Below are 12,614 nucleotides of genomic sequence, written 5' to 3'. Positions count from 1 at the left end.
ATAGTTGGATTTTGCAATCCTACAAACTTCAGAAGACTAGCTTTCTGTTGGCACCTGCTTAAACATAGACACCTGTCAGCCTCCTAGCTGAGAAATATCAGTTTCTCTTGCTATCGAGTTACTTTGATTCACAATTAAATCATTGTTATTGAAAGAACAACAAAGTCTGCAAAATGTTCTATTTTGTTTTATTTTTGGCCCTTTTTGTCTAGCATTTAAACATGTTTTCAATATCATTCTCAGTTCAATTTTAGTGGATTTTATTTGAGAAAGCAAAAAGTCATTCTGATGCATTCTTTTTTTCTCTCTGCTCCTTGTTCAATTAAATGAAGGAATATTGAATCATTTGCAAACTACATGTGACTGAGTACGAGACAAAGCTGTTTGGCTTGTGTGCTCATCCTGTTGTTTAATGATCCAACCTCAGACACTTCTGGAATGTGTCAGTTGACTCAGCATCAATTAAAGAACTGAAGTCAGTGATGGTACTATTGTGAAGCACCCCAGTCTGGAAATCTTTGTCTCCAAAGATTGTTTAAACATCATTATTCCAGTATTCCAAGTGTTCTAAGGAATACATGATAATTTGAATTGTGAAATAACTGACATACCCTGAGGGAAAAAAGCTACGGTCCCCTGATGCCTATGAGGTATTGTTTCTCTCTCTCCCTTTCAGGACAGACTGATGATAAACTGCCATCCTCTCAAGAACAGACTGAAACAATTTCTATAAGTTTAACATAATAGAATCAAAGAAAAACTGAGGATGGCTGTACCTAAAGAGCACATCCAGACCCTTATCACAAATTAATCTGAAAGACACTTTTACTAATTATATCAATATTAAAACATTAAAAGCAACACACCACCGTGAAAAAACAGTAGTGAAAAATAATAAAAAAGATTGCTTTATACAGTGTTATTGTTTTTTTCATGAGGTCTGTGATGAGTAAAATCTGCCTGAATTAAAGCAGCCTTTTTATTAAACCCTCGCCCTTCTGTCACAGCAACAGCTTTATTAATGTTTTTGCAATTTCACTTTTAAAGTTAAACAGTGCCGTGTAAGGGTCATCTGACAGCATTGGGCAATGCTGTTGTGTCCTTCTAAAGGATTACTTTCACACCATTCAACTCCTATCAGATGACACCTTAACTGGAAGTCTTAATGAAAGCGTGAGAGAGCAGACAAACCCTTAACCTAACTTCATTATAGATAAATACAGGCAATGCCCAGACCTATCCCAGAGTTCTCTGCTTTGCATCCCTGTCTCCCTCCATCTTTGCTCTTGTGCCAGTTCATTGCCTCCTTTCACCAAGTGGAGGTGGGTGCGTGAGTGTTTGGGAAGGACGCATCGTTCCCTTAGCCATATCTTCATGTCCAAACAGAAACCCTCCAACATTGTTTGTAATTATCTCTTACTAACTCGCCAACCATAATGTTTGTCTGAAGATTTTAAGAATAAATGCATAAATGTATCTTTCTCCTTAGAAGTGTGTCATACACTCATCACATAAGACTTTTAATGTAGAGATATTTCATGACCGGGAAAGGATACAAATATTTCCAATACTAGTATTGCTTGCATCAACTGTTGATTTAAAAAATGCACTCCATTAGAAGATTAAGGTTAAAAATGTCAGATTCTCTTTTTTATTTTATGCAACTTTACCTTTTCATTTTTTACCCCTTCCTGCCTTTGCCTATTTTAACCAATTCTGCGAGAAAAGCCTTAAAGAAACAGGACCTTCAGTAAGACTAGAATGAGATCTTTTTGTATATACTCTACTTGTGAGATGCAATGTATGGGTCCCAGTTCAGAAATGAACTTAAAAACATTTTTAAATGCAACAAGAGCAACTTGATGAACATTTATTAATCATGTTTTTCCACAACTGGAGCACCCAACCAAGGTTCAATTAAAAGGAAAAATATATGAAAAGAGATTAAATGGTATAAGAAGACTGCTGAATCAGACATCCACGACCTATTTGTGTCCATCCCCTGTTGAAATGTAGCTCAAAGTCTAAACTCCTCGCTGAGCAAGCACAGTCAGTCACAGCAGGATGCCTTACATCTGTATTGATTGACAGTCCTCTCTTACCTTAGATAAACATCATAATTAACTGATCTGCACAAATTACTGTGATTTTAAAATATGATACTGTATCCAGGAGATGCTAGCATTAATTACTGAAAAAAGTAAGTGCAGTTGTATTGCCATTATAAGCAAATGCCTTGCTAAAACCAGGAAAATAAAGAAATGTAACTGCATTAATCAGAATTACCTACAGTAATTGAAAATAATCCTAATGTGGTACAGTATCTTTATACTGTACTTTTCATATTGCATCTCCCATGTTAAACAAGCCCTGACTAAAGTATGATGAATGACTGGCTTAATTTTGCTATTGGATTTCAGCTAACACAAGTCACAAAGTTCTTAAATGGATTTGACACAGCTCACAATGCACACTGGAGCTACAGTATGACAAACACGCTGCTGCAAACATCTTCCTGGTAAAAAGAAAAAAAATGCACTTCTTACACCATTTAAATTGTCTGATGCTATTACCAGAGTAACTAACCAAGCTCAGCCTGTGGGCTGCTCAGAGACAGTAGAATTGGCATCAGAAATGGCTTCAAAACCAAACTGCTGGGGTCTTAACTGTTGAGTGATCAATAGCAAGATGCTTGTCAAACATTACACATTCCTGTACCAGAAACTGAGAATTTGGAATGGGGAGTGTCTACCTCGAACGTCACGGTGAAGCAGTGGTTAGTATCGCTGAACGCAGCTCTGGGGCCCTGGTTCAGTTCTGGACAGGGAGGCTATCCGTGTGGAGTTTGTATGTTATCCCTGTGCTTGCATGAGTTTCCTCCGGGTGATGTGGTTTCCTCCTCCAGTTCACAGAACTACTGGTAGGTTAATTGGCTTCTGGGAAAATTGGCCCTGGTGTGGGTGTGTGTTTGTGTCTTCTTGTGCCCTGTGATGGACTGACATCTGGTTCAGGGTCCTCCTTGAGCCTGTTGCTTGCTGGGATAGGCTCCTGCTTCCTGGCCACCCTGAATTGGATGAAGTGGGTAGAAAATGGGTTGGAATGAACGCCTGCTTTAGCCCAGTTCATTAGTGACGTGGGTTCTAAAAATATTTGTTTTGCTGCTGATGGTGAGACTCATAATTTCAGGTTATTAGCAAGAAGAGGAAATCTGCTATTGTTTATAATCTAGAGAGAATCATCTCTAAGAGACAGCTGAATTAACAGGTTTAGTAGAACAGACTGCCTAAATCCTCTGCATTTGCAAGGATGCATAAGGGATTCTCCCTCCCTGTGTGCTAGAGTCAAAGACACATTTGTTTGTTCAAGCTTTTACTTTTGCTTCTTCTTTAGGCAAGATAAATGGTATTTTTTTCAGAAGGTGTCTTGGGATTCTATGCCCTGATTAGGCTATAGGAGCTGCTGACTGGCATGTGAAGAATGGAGTAAAATAATTTTATTGGTTAAAAAAAGTCAAACAGCTCCATTGCCATATGGCCACAGGAGCTCTAGCAATGTCAGTGGGCTCGGGATCTCTGGACCAGCTAATGCTGAAGAAGCAGTTGGAGAGTGATCTGGGTGTGAGTGAATAAGAATGGTTTATAGACTTCAGGCAGGATTAGGAGTTAGTCCTGCTAGCCAGGAAACTTTAGTGTCTCTAAATTACCCCTTTATGCTCATGTCACAATGTAGCTCTCCTTGTGCTACTGAATGTACCTCTGGATTACGGGGCATATAAATCAGACCAGGAATGAGTGGCATCTGACTAAGGATTTCAGATTTACCCATTGAAAATAATGACACGGACTTCTGTGGATATGTCTGAGGTAATGAAAACAATAGACACAAACAGTAATTATTATTAAACAATAGACGACTACTACTGCTAATAATAATAATAATAATAATAATAATAATAATAATAATAATAATTCAGTAAAAAAAACGTTATATGGATAGCACATTTCAAAATAAGCACAAAGAGGTTGGAGCTGCAGGAGAACATACATGATCAATAGAAAATGGAGCAGAAATAGACACAGGGTAGATGAAACCCTGATACCCTGATACCCTTGTGTCTTAGTAGCTTGGTGATAGGGTTCAGCCCACAGGCCTGCTTGCAGCAGATTCCTCTCGGAAGCTGCTAAATGGACAGAGAAACTTAAAATAATAGCCATGGCTAACTTTACCGGAAACTTGTATAATGCTGTTGAGACCAAAGCGGTAAGCCTTTTGTGATTTTAAGGAGCAGAAAGAAACCAAAGAAGACGGACAATGCTGAACATTTCAAGGACACAGTACTGCAAAAGGTTATGAGAGGTAAGCTGAGCTTTAAAATCCAATCTCAATTTCTGAAAAGCCAGATAATAACACCTGTTCAGCAGAGAATTGAAGGGATGAAGATGATAAAAGAAGATCCAGAAATTGGAGCATAATGGGGAGATCACAGCAGCAGTCTGAACTAGAAGCTACAGTACAGTGCACAGACCTTAAAAGATTTTAAAAAAAGCTTTTGCCACAGAACTACTGTAAAACACTGCTGTAAGGATTCATTAAAATCCCCCATGTTTGTAACATGAAGACCAAACAAAGGAATTCTAATCAAGGGTTGGACAACATCAACAGCTTCACAATCTGACTAAGGTCTCATTTTTATGACCCGGTCGCACTGAACTTGTGAATTCATACTCCTGTCTATACAACCACGATCGTATCCAGAAAGGCAAAATGACACAACTCATCCCCCTTTCATGGCTCCAAGCTTGGGAACTTTTGACACCAAGTTATCTTCTTCATTTTTTATTATTTCATGAGTCCTTGAAAGGAAGAAAAGAAGTGGACAACGCAACACAATTTATAGTGTGCTGGCAAGAAAGACAATTTTGAGAAAACACAAAACAACACAATTTATAATGTGTAAAACTTTAATTAAATACATTCATAGAACATATAAATGAGAACTGGCACTTATGTAACATACATAGATTGTTTCATTAGGAAGATTTGTTGTCTTCCTACATATAACATAAAATGTATGTTTTGAAGAAACACTGCGCAACCTATCCACAAAGGCAATATTTTAACACTCAAAATAAGCAATATTGTATCAATTTTGAAAGGTTTGTTTGCTAAGGGAGCAAATTTTCTACCAAATACCAATGTATGTCATTACTAATTCAAAACTGTTTAGATATAAATGGTCTCAACGCCCTTTTCTAACAGTACAGACAATATGAAATTTCAGAGCTCATGTATACAGTATGCAGCACAATGTGCAACCCAGTGCATATACCAAGATTGAGAGTAGAACTACAAAAACTTCAAGATTTTAACAGCTTTTCTCCAGCATATAATGGTTTTACTTAACATGGTGGAATGGCGGAAGGTATCACCTGCTTTGCTGCTGTGTTTGTCCTGCAAGACTAAGCATAGTGCATTACAATTCTCTCTCTTCTTTCTGATCCAAAATTTTATTGCAGTGAGCTCTCCAGCAGCTAATGTCAATTGATTGTTAGTCAAATCTATTAGCTACTTTTTGTTCTCAAACTGCAGCATTAACTACAAAGCACTGCATTAAAGTTTTAACCTGTTATACACGGGCAATATGATTTGATGTTACTCGAGTTCTAAATAGATAATAGTCTTAATAGTCACTATAGTAGTTCAAGTAGGCGGCTGCGTCAGCATGTGTAGGCTGCAAAGGAACAAGTAAAGGTTTATTCCATGCTGAAAAGAGAAGAAAGGAAATACAAGGTTTGGTTGGAGAGCCTCCTTCGGGCGTGAGCAGAAGGGTTCCTCGCACTCGAAGAAGGCTCCACAGCTGAAACCACACTATAGCAAAGCCTATGTGACACCTGATGCTGCAAACAATTAAATCAATATTGCTGGTCAAGATTTTTGTCATAAAAATATATTACGGCATGGGTTGAAACAGCAGCAAATACAATGTATTACAACAGTAACGTTTTTTCTGTAGCAGATCATCAAGCTTATGCCTGCATTCCTCATTGCTTTTACACAAAAATAGCTATTAATGCACTTTAATTTTAGAGCAAGCTTATATTTTCCAATAACCCAACCTGCATAGATGGTTACAATAAAATTGCATAAAGAATTATGTAACACAATATATTTTGAAAGCCATGTGTACTGTATTTCTGCTACATGTCTTAAGAACCAAAAAATGATACAACAGGAGTCACAAACCTGGAAAACATCATAACAGTTCAAAGTTATGCTACATAACGCTCTTATATTCATTTCTGAGGACCATCCTGAGTGTGCCAGCTGTTTACATAAATACCTAACAACGAAATTAAGAACTACACTGAACTGTAGCAAACAGAAGAGAACAAACGCCATAGAGATTCAACACACCCTTCAAAAGAGGCACCGAAGTCTGAAAAATGATACAGTGCATGATGTTACCAGTCCTATTCAAGGAAATTGCAATTTTGAATTGGAGCAGACAGAGCTCAAGATAAGAGAAGTTAATTTTGCTCCTGGTAATGAAAATACGAAGCACGTTATAAGACGGTAGCTGAAGGTCAAATGTTTTAAATATTCTTCGACTTTCTAAACTTTTGTAAAGCCCTCCACAGCCCTTTTTCAGTCCCACCTGCATTTTAGTGCTTAGTTTTAGTGCTTTATGTTTAAATCAACAGCAAATGATTTAAAACATCTTTTTCTTGCAATACTTTAGATATGTTTTTTAAATGTAATTTAACACTTAATCTCCAAGATTTAACACACTTTTAATTAGCATAATATATATCTAATATATAAATCTATACTTCTGTATCAGCCCCTCAAATTTAACACTCAAATGTAACCACTGTAACAGAAGAATCTACATTGCTTTGAAAGCTTTAGCTATCCTGGTTGGTAATAAACAGAGAAACAGAATGCCATAACCTAATTTCTTTGTATGGTGAGCGGATTCATTAAGAACACCAATGTTTGTGTAGTATTTTGTATTGTAGTATTTTCCCTACAAGAATTTGTAAATTTACACTTTAAAAATGTATATTCCATATCAAAATGTGCAAAACTTGTACTGTATATGCAGATGACACAGTCCGATGTTTCTGCTGCTGGTAGTATTATGTGGCCTGTGCTGTGAGGGTTTGTGGTCAGAACTGATTCCTGTCTTGTGTGTATGGTTAATGCAGTGCAGATGTGAGCTGTGTTGAGGAAATTTTCTAAAAATCACACATGCAATGAAGGCTGGCCTTGTCTGAGCTACATATTAAATACGTTTGAACACTGATTAAACAAAGCATCACGATCCAGGTTAGAAACCTGGAAATGGGTTAAATAAGCTTCTTGATGAAAAATGTAAAAGCACAGCTTAATAGTGTCTAGTTCAACTTCAAAATTAACTTCATGTTCCAACGATAATGGATCAACTATTATGTTTTGTAGTCTTTTGTCCTATGAAATGAACAAACCAGAATGGAAAGAATAAACAAAAACCGATCTACTAGTGGAGAAGGACTAGAGTGTTAAAATGTTAACTGCTTGCTTCAAACTGAAAGAGTAGTTGAGTGGATTTATCTGCACTGTATGCAGCAATGCAAGAAGGGAAACATCTTCTTGATAATGACTTTTCTTTGTTAACAGACAGAGCTCTGGCCTTCAGAAGCAGGCGGACTATAGCAATGCTGTCTAAATATACACGTTCTGTGTAACTGGGCTCTGAAGTTTTGAGAACTCGTATTTGTTTATTTGACCTACTGGACAAAATAAAAACAACTTTTTTCATATCTCGAGCTACGCAGTCCTCCCCGATGAAGAAAGGCGATTCCCTGCTCCGAACAGACTGTGAGTAGACTTGTCAGAGAAAAAGGGGGTTGTTTTTTTTTTACTCTCCAGAAACCACTGTGCAGTTGTGTTTTCCAAAATAATTCCTGTGGGCTATACTGTACAAACCAGTCAACACAGAGTTTCCTGGAAGTAATTGTTTGCATTCCAGCTTGGTTTATATTTTTTTAAATAGAATCATGAAGTGAATTCATAATTTACTTGGAACTATTCTCAATAGTCAAAGACCAGTAGAACTGGATGTTGTATACTCCAAACAGGGCACCACACATTAGCTAAACTGGGTCATATGCTCCTGTTGTTATCCTATTCTTCTGCACTACTAGTTTTTGCAAATGTTTCAAAGAATCAGAGGAGGTTCTTCAGAAGAACTTAGGAAATTTCAGTTGAACTGTACTTTGTTTTATTACTGTAATTTCATAACGCATTCTTGAGAGTAATGTCAGATCAATCGCACTTGCGGATGCATTTCCTTGATGAGGTCACCAGAACCAATGCATTCCAAAACATTTCAGAATCGGCTTTGACATTGTTAGAGTTAACAATAGTGTGCAAATAACAGAATAGCTTATGTGCTTTAATAAACATAACACTGGTATAGGAATAACATGAAAAAATACATATTTACATAAATATTATTCATTTATGCAAGTATATACAATACTCTCTATAATATTTAAATATAAACAATCTAAAAATGTATAAACACTGTAAAAAATAAATTGCTGTGTGTCCCTGCAGAGCTTTGACTGTGAAAACTGGAAAGGGAGTCAGTAGAGGGGTTTTATCTTCACTCAGAATCGAGGCAGTCCTTACATTCTTTAGCGTCTTGTGTACACCATATCTAAAGAAAAAACAAACAGGACTGTTAATGTTAAAGTAAGGGTTTAAGGAAAGTGTACATATCGATACCTTTAAATAAAGTAATAACCGAGGTGAAGCAAAACTATATCCCTTAAATATTTAGGGGTGTCACAGTACATAGCAGCAGATTAACAGTATTTGAATGACAAATTTAAATTTACAGCACTTCAATCAAGAAATGGATGATGCCAGAGTTTATAAAAAGTCTGGATACAAAGAATATGCATAACACCAATGCAACACGAAGCCCGGCATAGCAAAGCAGAATGGTTTGTGTTGGAATAAATAATGTCCCGCATGGCTCCTTAAAGGAATCATTCCCATCTGCAGCTCATTATTCGCTTGTTGTACTCATTACAGGACATCTTAACCTTCATACCATCCAGTCTACTCCATCACAAATTTTGCAACTACCAGCTCCTTATTTATTTAACTAATTCAAAACAAGATTGACAGAGCTGCTAATGAGCTCAAGTGGAAGGGCTACTTGAATACTCCTGGTCTAGTATGTCCTATGTTTGTCTAGATCTCTTAACTCCGGTGATTCACTAATCTAAGTAGCTGTTTCAGCCACACAAGAGTTTACACAATGAAATGACATGCTGGAAGTATATAATTTTGACACCGTTCAGATTACAGCATTTGACTAAACTCCATCCATCTATTCTCTAACTGCTTCCTCCAATTTAGGGTCGCGGGGGAGCTGGAGCCTATCCCAGGAAGCAACGGGTGTAAGACAGGGTACACCTGGACCCAGACCTGTGTTACCATTGCTTGGAAAACACAGACATGAACACAGATACGCTCACAAAATGGCCTGTTTTCCCAGAATCTACCATTATGTCTTTGGACTGTGAAAGGAAAACGGAGCACCAGGAACACAGGGAGTGCATACAAACTCCATGCAGATAGTACCCCTGGGCCTGAAATTGAACCTAGGGCTCAATTTCTTAGAGGCATCAGTGCTAACCACTGCGCCACCGTGTGGTCCAGGCTTACCAAACTCTGGGCAGAAAATCAAGACATTTAACTGAGCTGATAGATTCACTCTGCTTGGTTGGTGAGTTGTGGAAATAAGACTTTCCATTGTAGCTATTTCTCCTTGTCCAGAGGAGATACGATCTGCTGGGCAACTTATATAAAGATCAACACTTCAAGAAACACTCTTCTTTGATCCTGGCCAATACCTGGATGGGAGACCTCCTGGGAAAAACTAAGGCTGCTGCTGGAAGAGGTGTTGGTGGGGCCAGCTGGGGGCGCTCATCTTGTGGTCCATGTGGGTCCAAATGCCCCAGTATAGTGACGGGTACACTATACTGTAAAAAGGTGCCGTCCTTCAGATGACATGTAAAACTGAGGTCCTGACTCTCTGTGGTTATTAAAAATCCCAGGGCATCTCTCGAAAAGAGTTGGGGTGTTACCCTGGTGTCCTGGCACAATTTCCCACTGGCCCTTATCAATTAATGGCCTCTTAATAATCCCCATTTATGAATTAGCTCATCACTCTGTTCTCTTCCCACTGATAGCTGAGGTGTGGCAAGCGTACTGGCACACTATGGCTGCCGTCGCATAATCCAGGTGGGTGCTGCACAATGGTTGTGGAGGGGAGTCCCCATTACCTGTAAAGCGCTTTGAGTGGAGTGTCCAGAAAAGTGCTACATAAGTGTTAGCAATTATTATTATTAATGAATTATCTGTGCTCTGAATTGTAAAGAGGTTGAGCTAACCCCCTCATCTTATGTCACAGGCACCTCCCATAGCCTCACAGATGGAGAGATGGTGAGTATGAGACAAGCGTCAGTCTTACCTCTGTGATACTCAGGGTTGACATTCTCGTAGATTGGGTAGAGTGGGTTTTCCTGTTCATTTCGTAGCTTCCTTGCCCTCAGCACGTCTCTAACACACTGGTGTAAGTAGGCATACTGGCACTGCAAGAGGGAGATTGAAGTCTCCATTGAAGCCTGTTCCAAATGACCTGCTGTGCATCAGATCACAATATGCAGAGCACACTAACCTTAATCTTATTAATGGCAACACTGAAACTGTGTCGATCAAATGATTCGTTGATAGGTCAAATTAAAAGGCAACGCATTATCTGGCTGAGGACCATTGCGTTCTGTTACACTACAATGCTTTTTCTGTGTTTGCCTACATTTTCACTTCAATATTATTCTCCTTTGGACTGTGTTTAGTAAAAGAAAACATGTACAATATGTCTGGAGAACTGATTATTTTGTTATTAGCTTTAAAAAAAGGGTAGTTCAAAAATCAAAACTTAACAGATGTGTTGTTAGAACACATTATCCCAGGGTAATCTAACTCTGGTGTGGAAGGGCTGGTGAGCCCGCGTTTTAAGCTGCTAACAAGCTGATTTAGGACATTAAGAGATTTGTTAGAGACCAAAACATGCAAACACTCCAACCTTCCTTCCTGCAATACTGTAGCTTGTAACCTACAGACCTGAAGAAACTGTTCTGAACTTGATTTGAAAAAACTAAGAAGTACTAAGAAATCATCTATGCTTGATTGAAATAGAACATAAATTACCTCTGTCTGCACCATGTGGGCCCGGTGAAGCCTCAGATCAAAGACAGAGCCATAAATATCCACGGTATCCTTGGTGTCCAGCTGCTGGAGGACTCTGTCCAAGGCAATGAATGTGCCAGTTCTGCCAACTCCAGCACTGCCCAACGGACAAAACAACAAACAGCAAACTCATCAATAAGTAGATCATTTAAAAGATGCAATGTCCTCTGCTTAAAGGTCAAAGTTGAGCAGGCAAGAAAGGAACTTTTGGATATAATGCTCATCAATTTCAATTTGGATGCTAAATAGCATTGCATCCCTGGGGGAAAAAAATCCAGATGCTTCCACATACTGTAGTTTTGTACATCTCTTCTTTGGAGGAAGTTTGGATTTTTGTGTCATCTAGACCCAAATTCTAGTTCACAAGTATTAGACCAATTTTGACAAGCAACTAAAAAGGGAAAATAAAGTTTTCTGCAGAATGAAATCAGAAGGCGGCAGAATTGTCATTTACAGTTGGAATTAACATGACACAGTTAAAATGCTTTGGTTACAGCAAGTTAATATGGAAACACCTTCACACAAAGAATAAAACTTCCTGTTGTACTAAAATAAAAGGAAACAAGGAGATGCTGTCTAAGAAGTTCAAGTGAAGAAAATGACATTGCTGCACATTCAGAGCTCTGGTTTTGATCAGAAGCACAGGTTACATAAAAGTAACTGATTTCTGCTCATTAGAAGAAAAACACTGAAGAACACTGGCTAACATCTGAACAGAATTTCAAGACATTACTGAGTTCAAAAGCAAGATCCAAGGGATCATATTCATGAATGTGATATACAGCCTGGAGAGAGCACCAAGCAAGACACATCAGGCACAGCTATAGAGAGTATAAGAAAGAAGCCGCAGTGAACTGTCGCCTTTAGCAGAGCAAGTGATTCCTTGCTTTTGCTGAACTAAAATGTTTGTGTTCATTGTTCAGGCTGAAAATGCAATGCTGAATTGGAAACAAAGCTAGCTAATGTCACTTTTTAAGAGTGCGGCAGTACTGTTATGCCTATCGGAGTTATCCTTTCTCTCTTCTGCTCTTGTTTGGCAATTGGAGTATTTACTACAGTATGCACAATTGGCAATTGGAGTATGTATTACAGTTTGTACAAATTAGAACCTCAGTCTGCTACAGCACTGTGAGCCAAAGCAAACAGTAAGAATGACACAAGAGACATTCATGAGCTTAAAATTGATAATACAGAGCCTCTGAGATGACTGAATGCTAGCCTAATCTATCCATCACAAATAAGAGGTTTAACTGGGTACATAAACAACATTTATAAGCAAGCTATGTGACAGAAGATAATTTTTT

The 12,614-nt window shown here is 38.2% G+C and overlaps 1 protein-coding gene across 2 annotated transcripts in view; it reads right to left on the bottom strand.

Annotated features, from left to right (window-relative positions):
• Positions 1–4,943: 4,943 nt before the first annotated feature.
• LOC148654703 (receptor-type tyrosine-protein phosphatase beta-like) overlaps positions 4,944–12,614 on the bottom strand; it is a 56,869-nt gene continuing 49,198 nt past the window's right edge. For both annotated transcript variants that reach the window (XM_088644557.1, XM_088644558.1), the window contains 3 exons: positions 11,272–11,407; positions 10,532–10,652; positions 4,944–8,704 (listed from right to left, as the gene is read on the bottom strand). In XM_088644557.1, the coding sequence (XP_088500683.1) occupies positions 8,682–8,704; positions 10,532–10,652; positions 11,272–11,407 (280 nt within the window). In that variant the 3' untranslated portion in view covers positions 4,944–8,681. The remainder of the gene's footprint in view (positions 8,705–10,531; positions 10,653–11,271; positions 11,408–12,614) is intronic.

This window comes from Lepisosteus platostomus, chromosome 9, assembly GCF_059453375.1.
Source record: "Lepisosteus platostomus isolate fLepPlt1 chromosome 9, fLepPlt1.hap1, whole genome shotgun sequence".
In the NCBI taxonomy this organism is placed as follows: Eukaryota; Metazoa; Chordata; class Actinopteri; order Semionotiformes; family Lepisosteidae; genus Lepisosteus; species Lepisosteus platostomus.
Note: the sequence above shows the minus strand (reverse complement) of the source record. Positions and strands in the feature narration are given on the sequence as shown.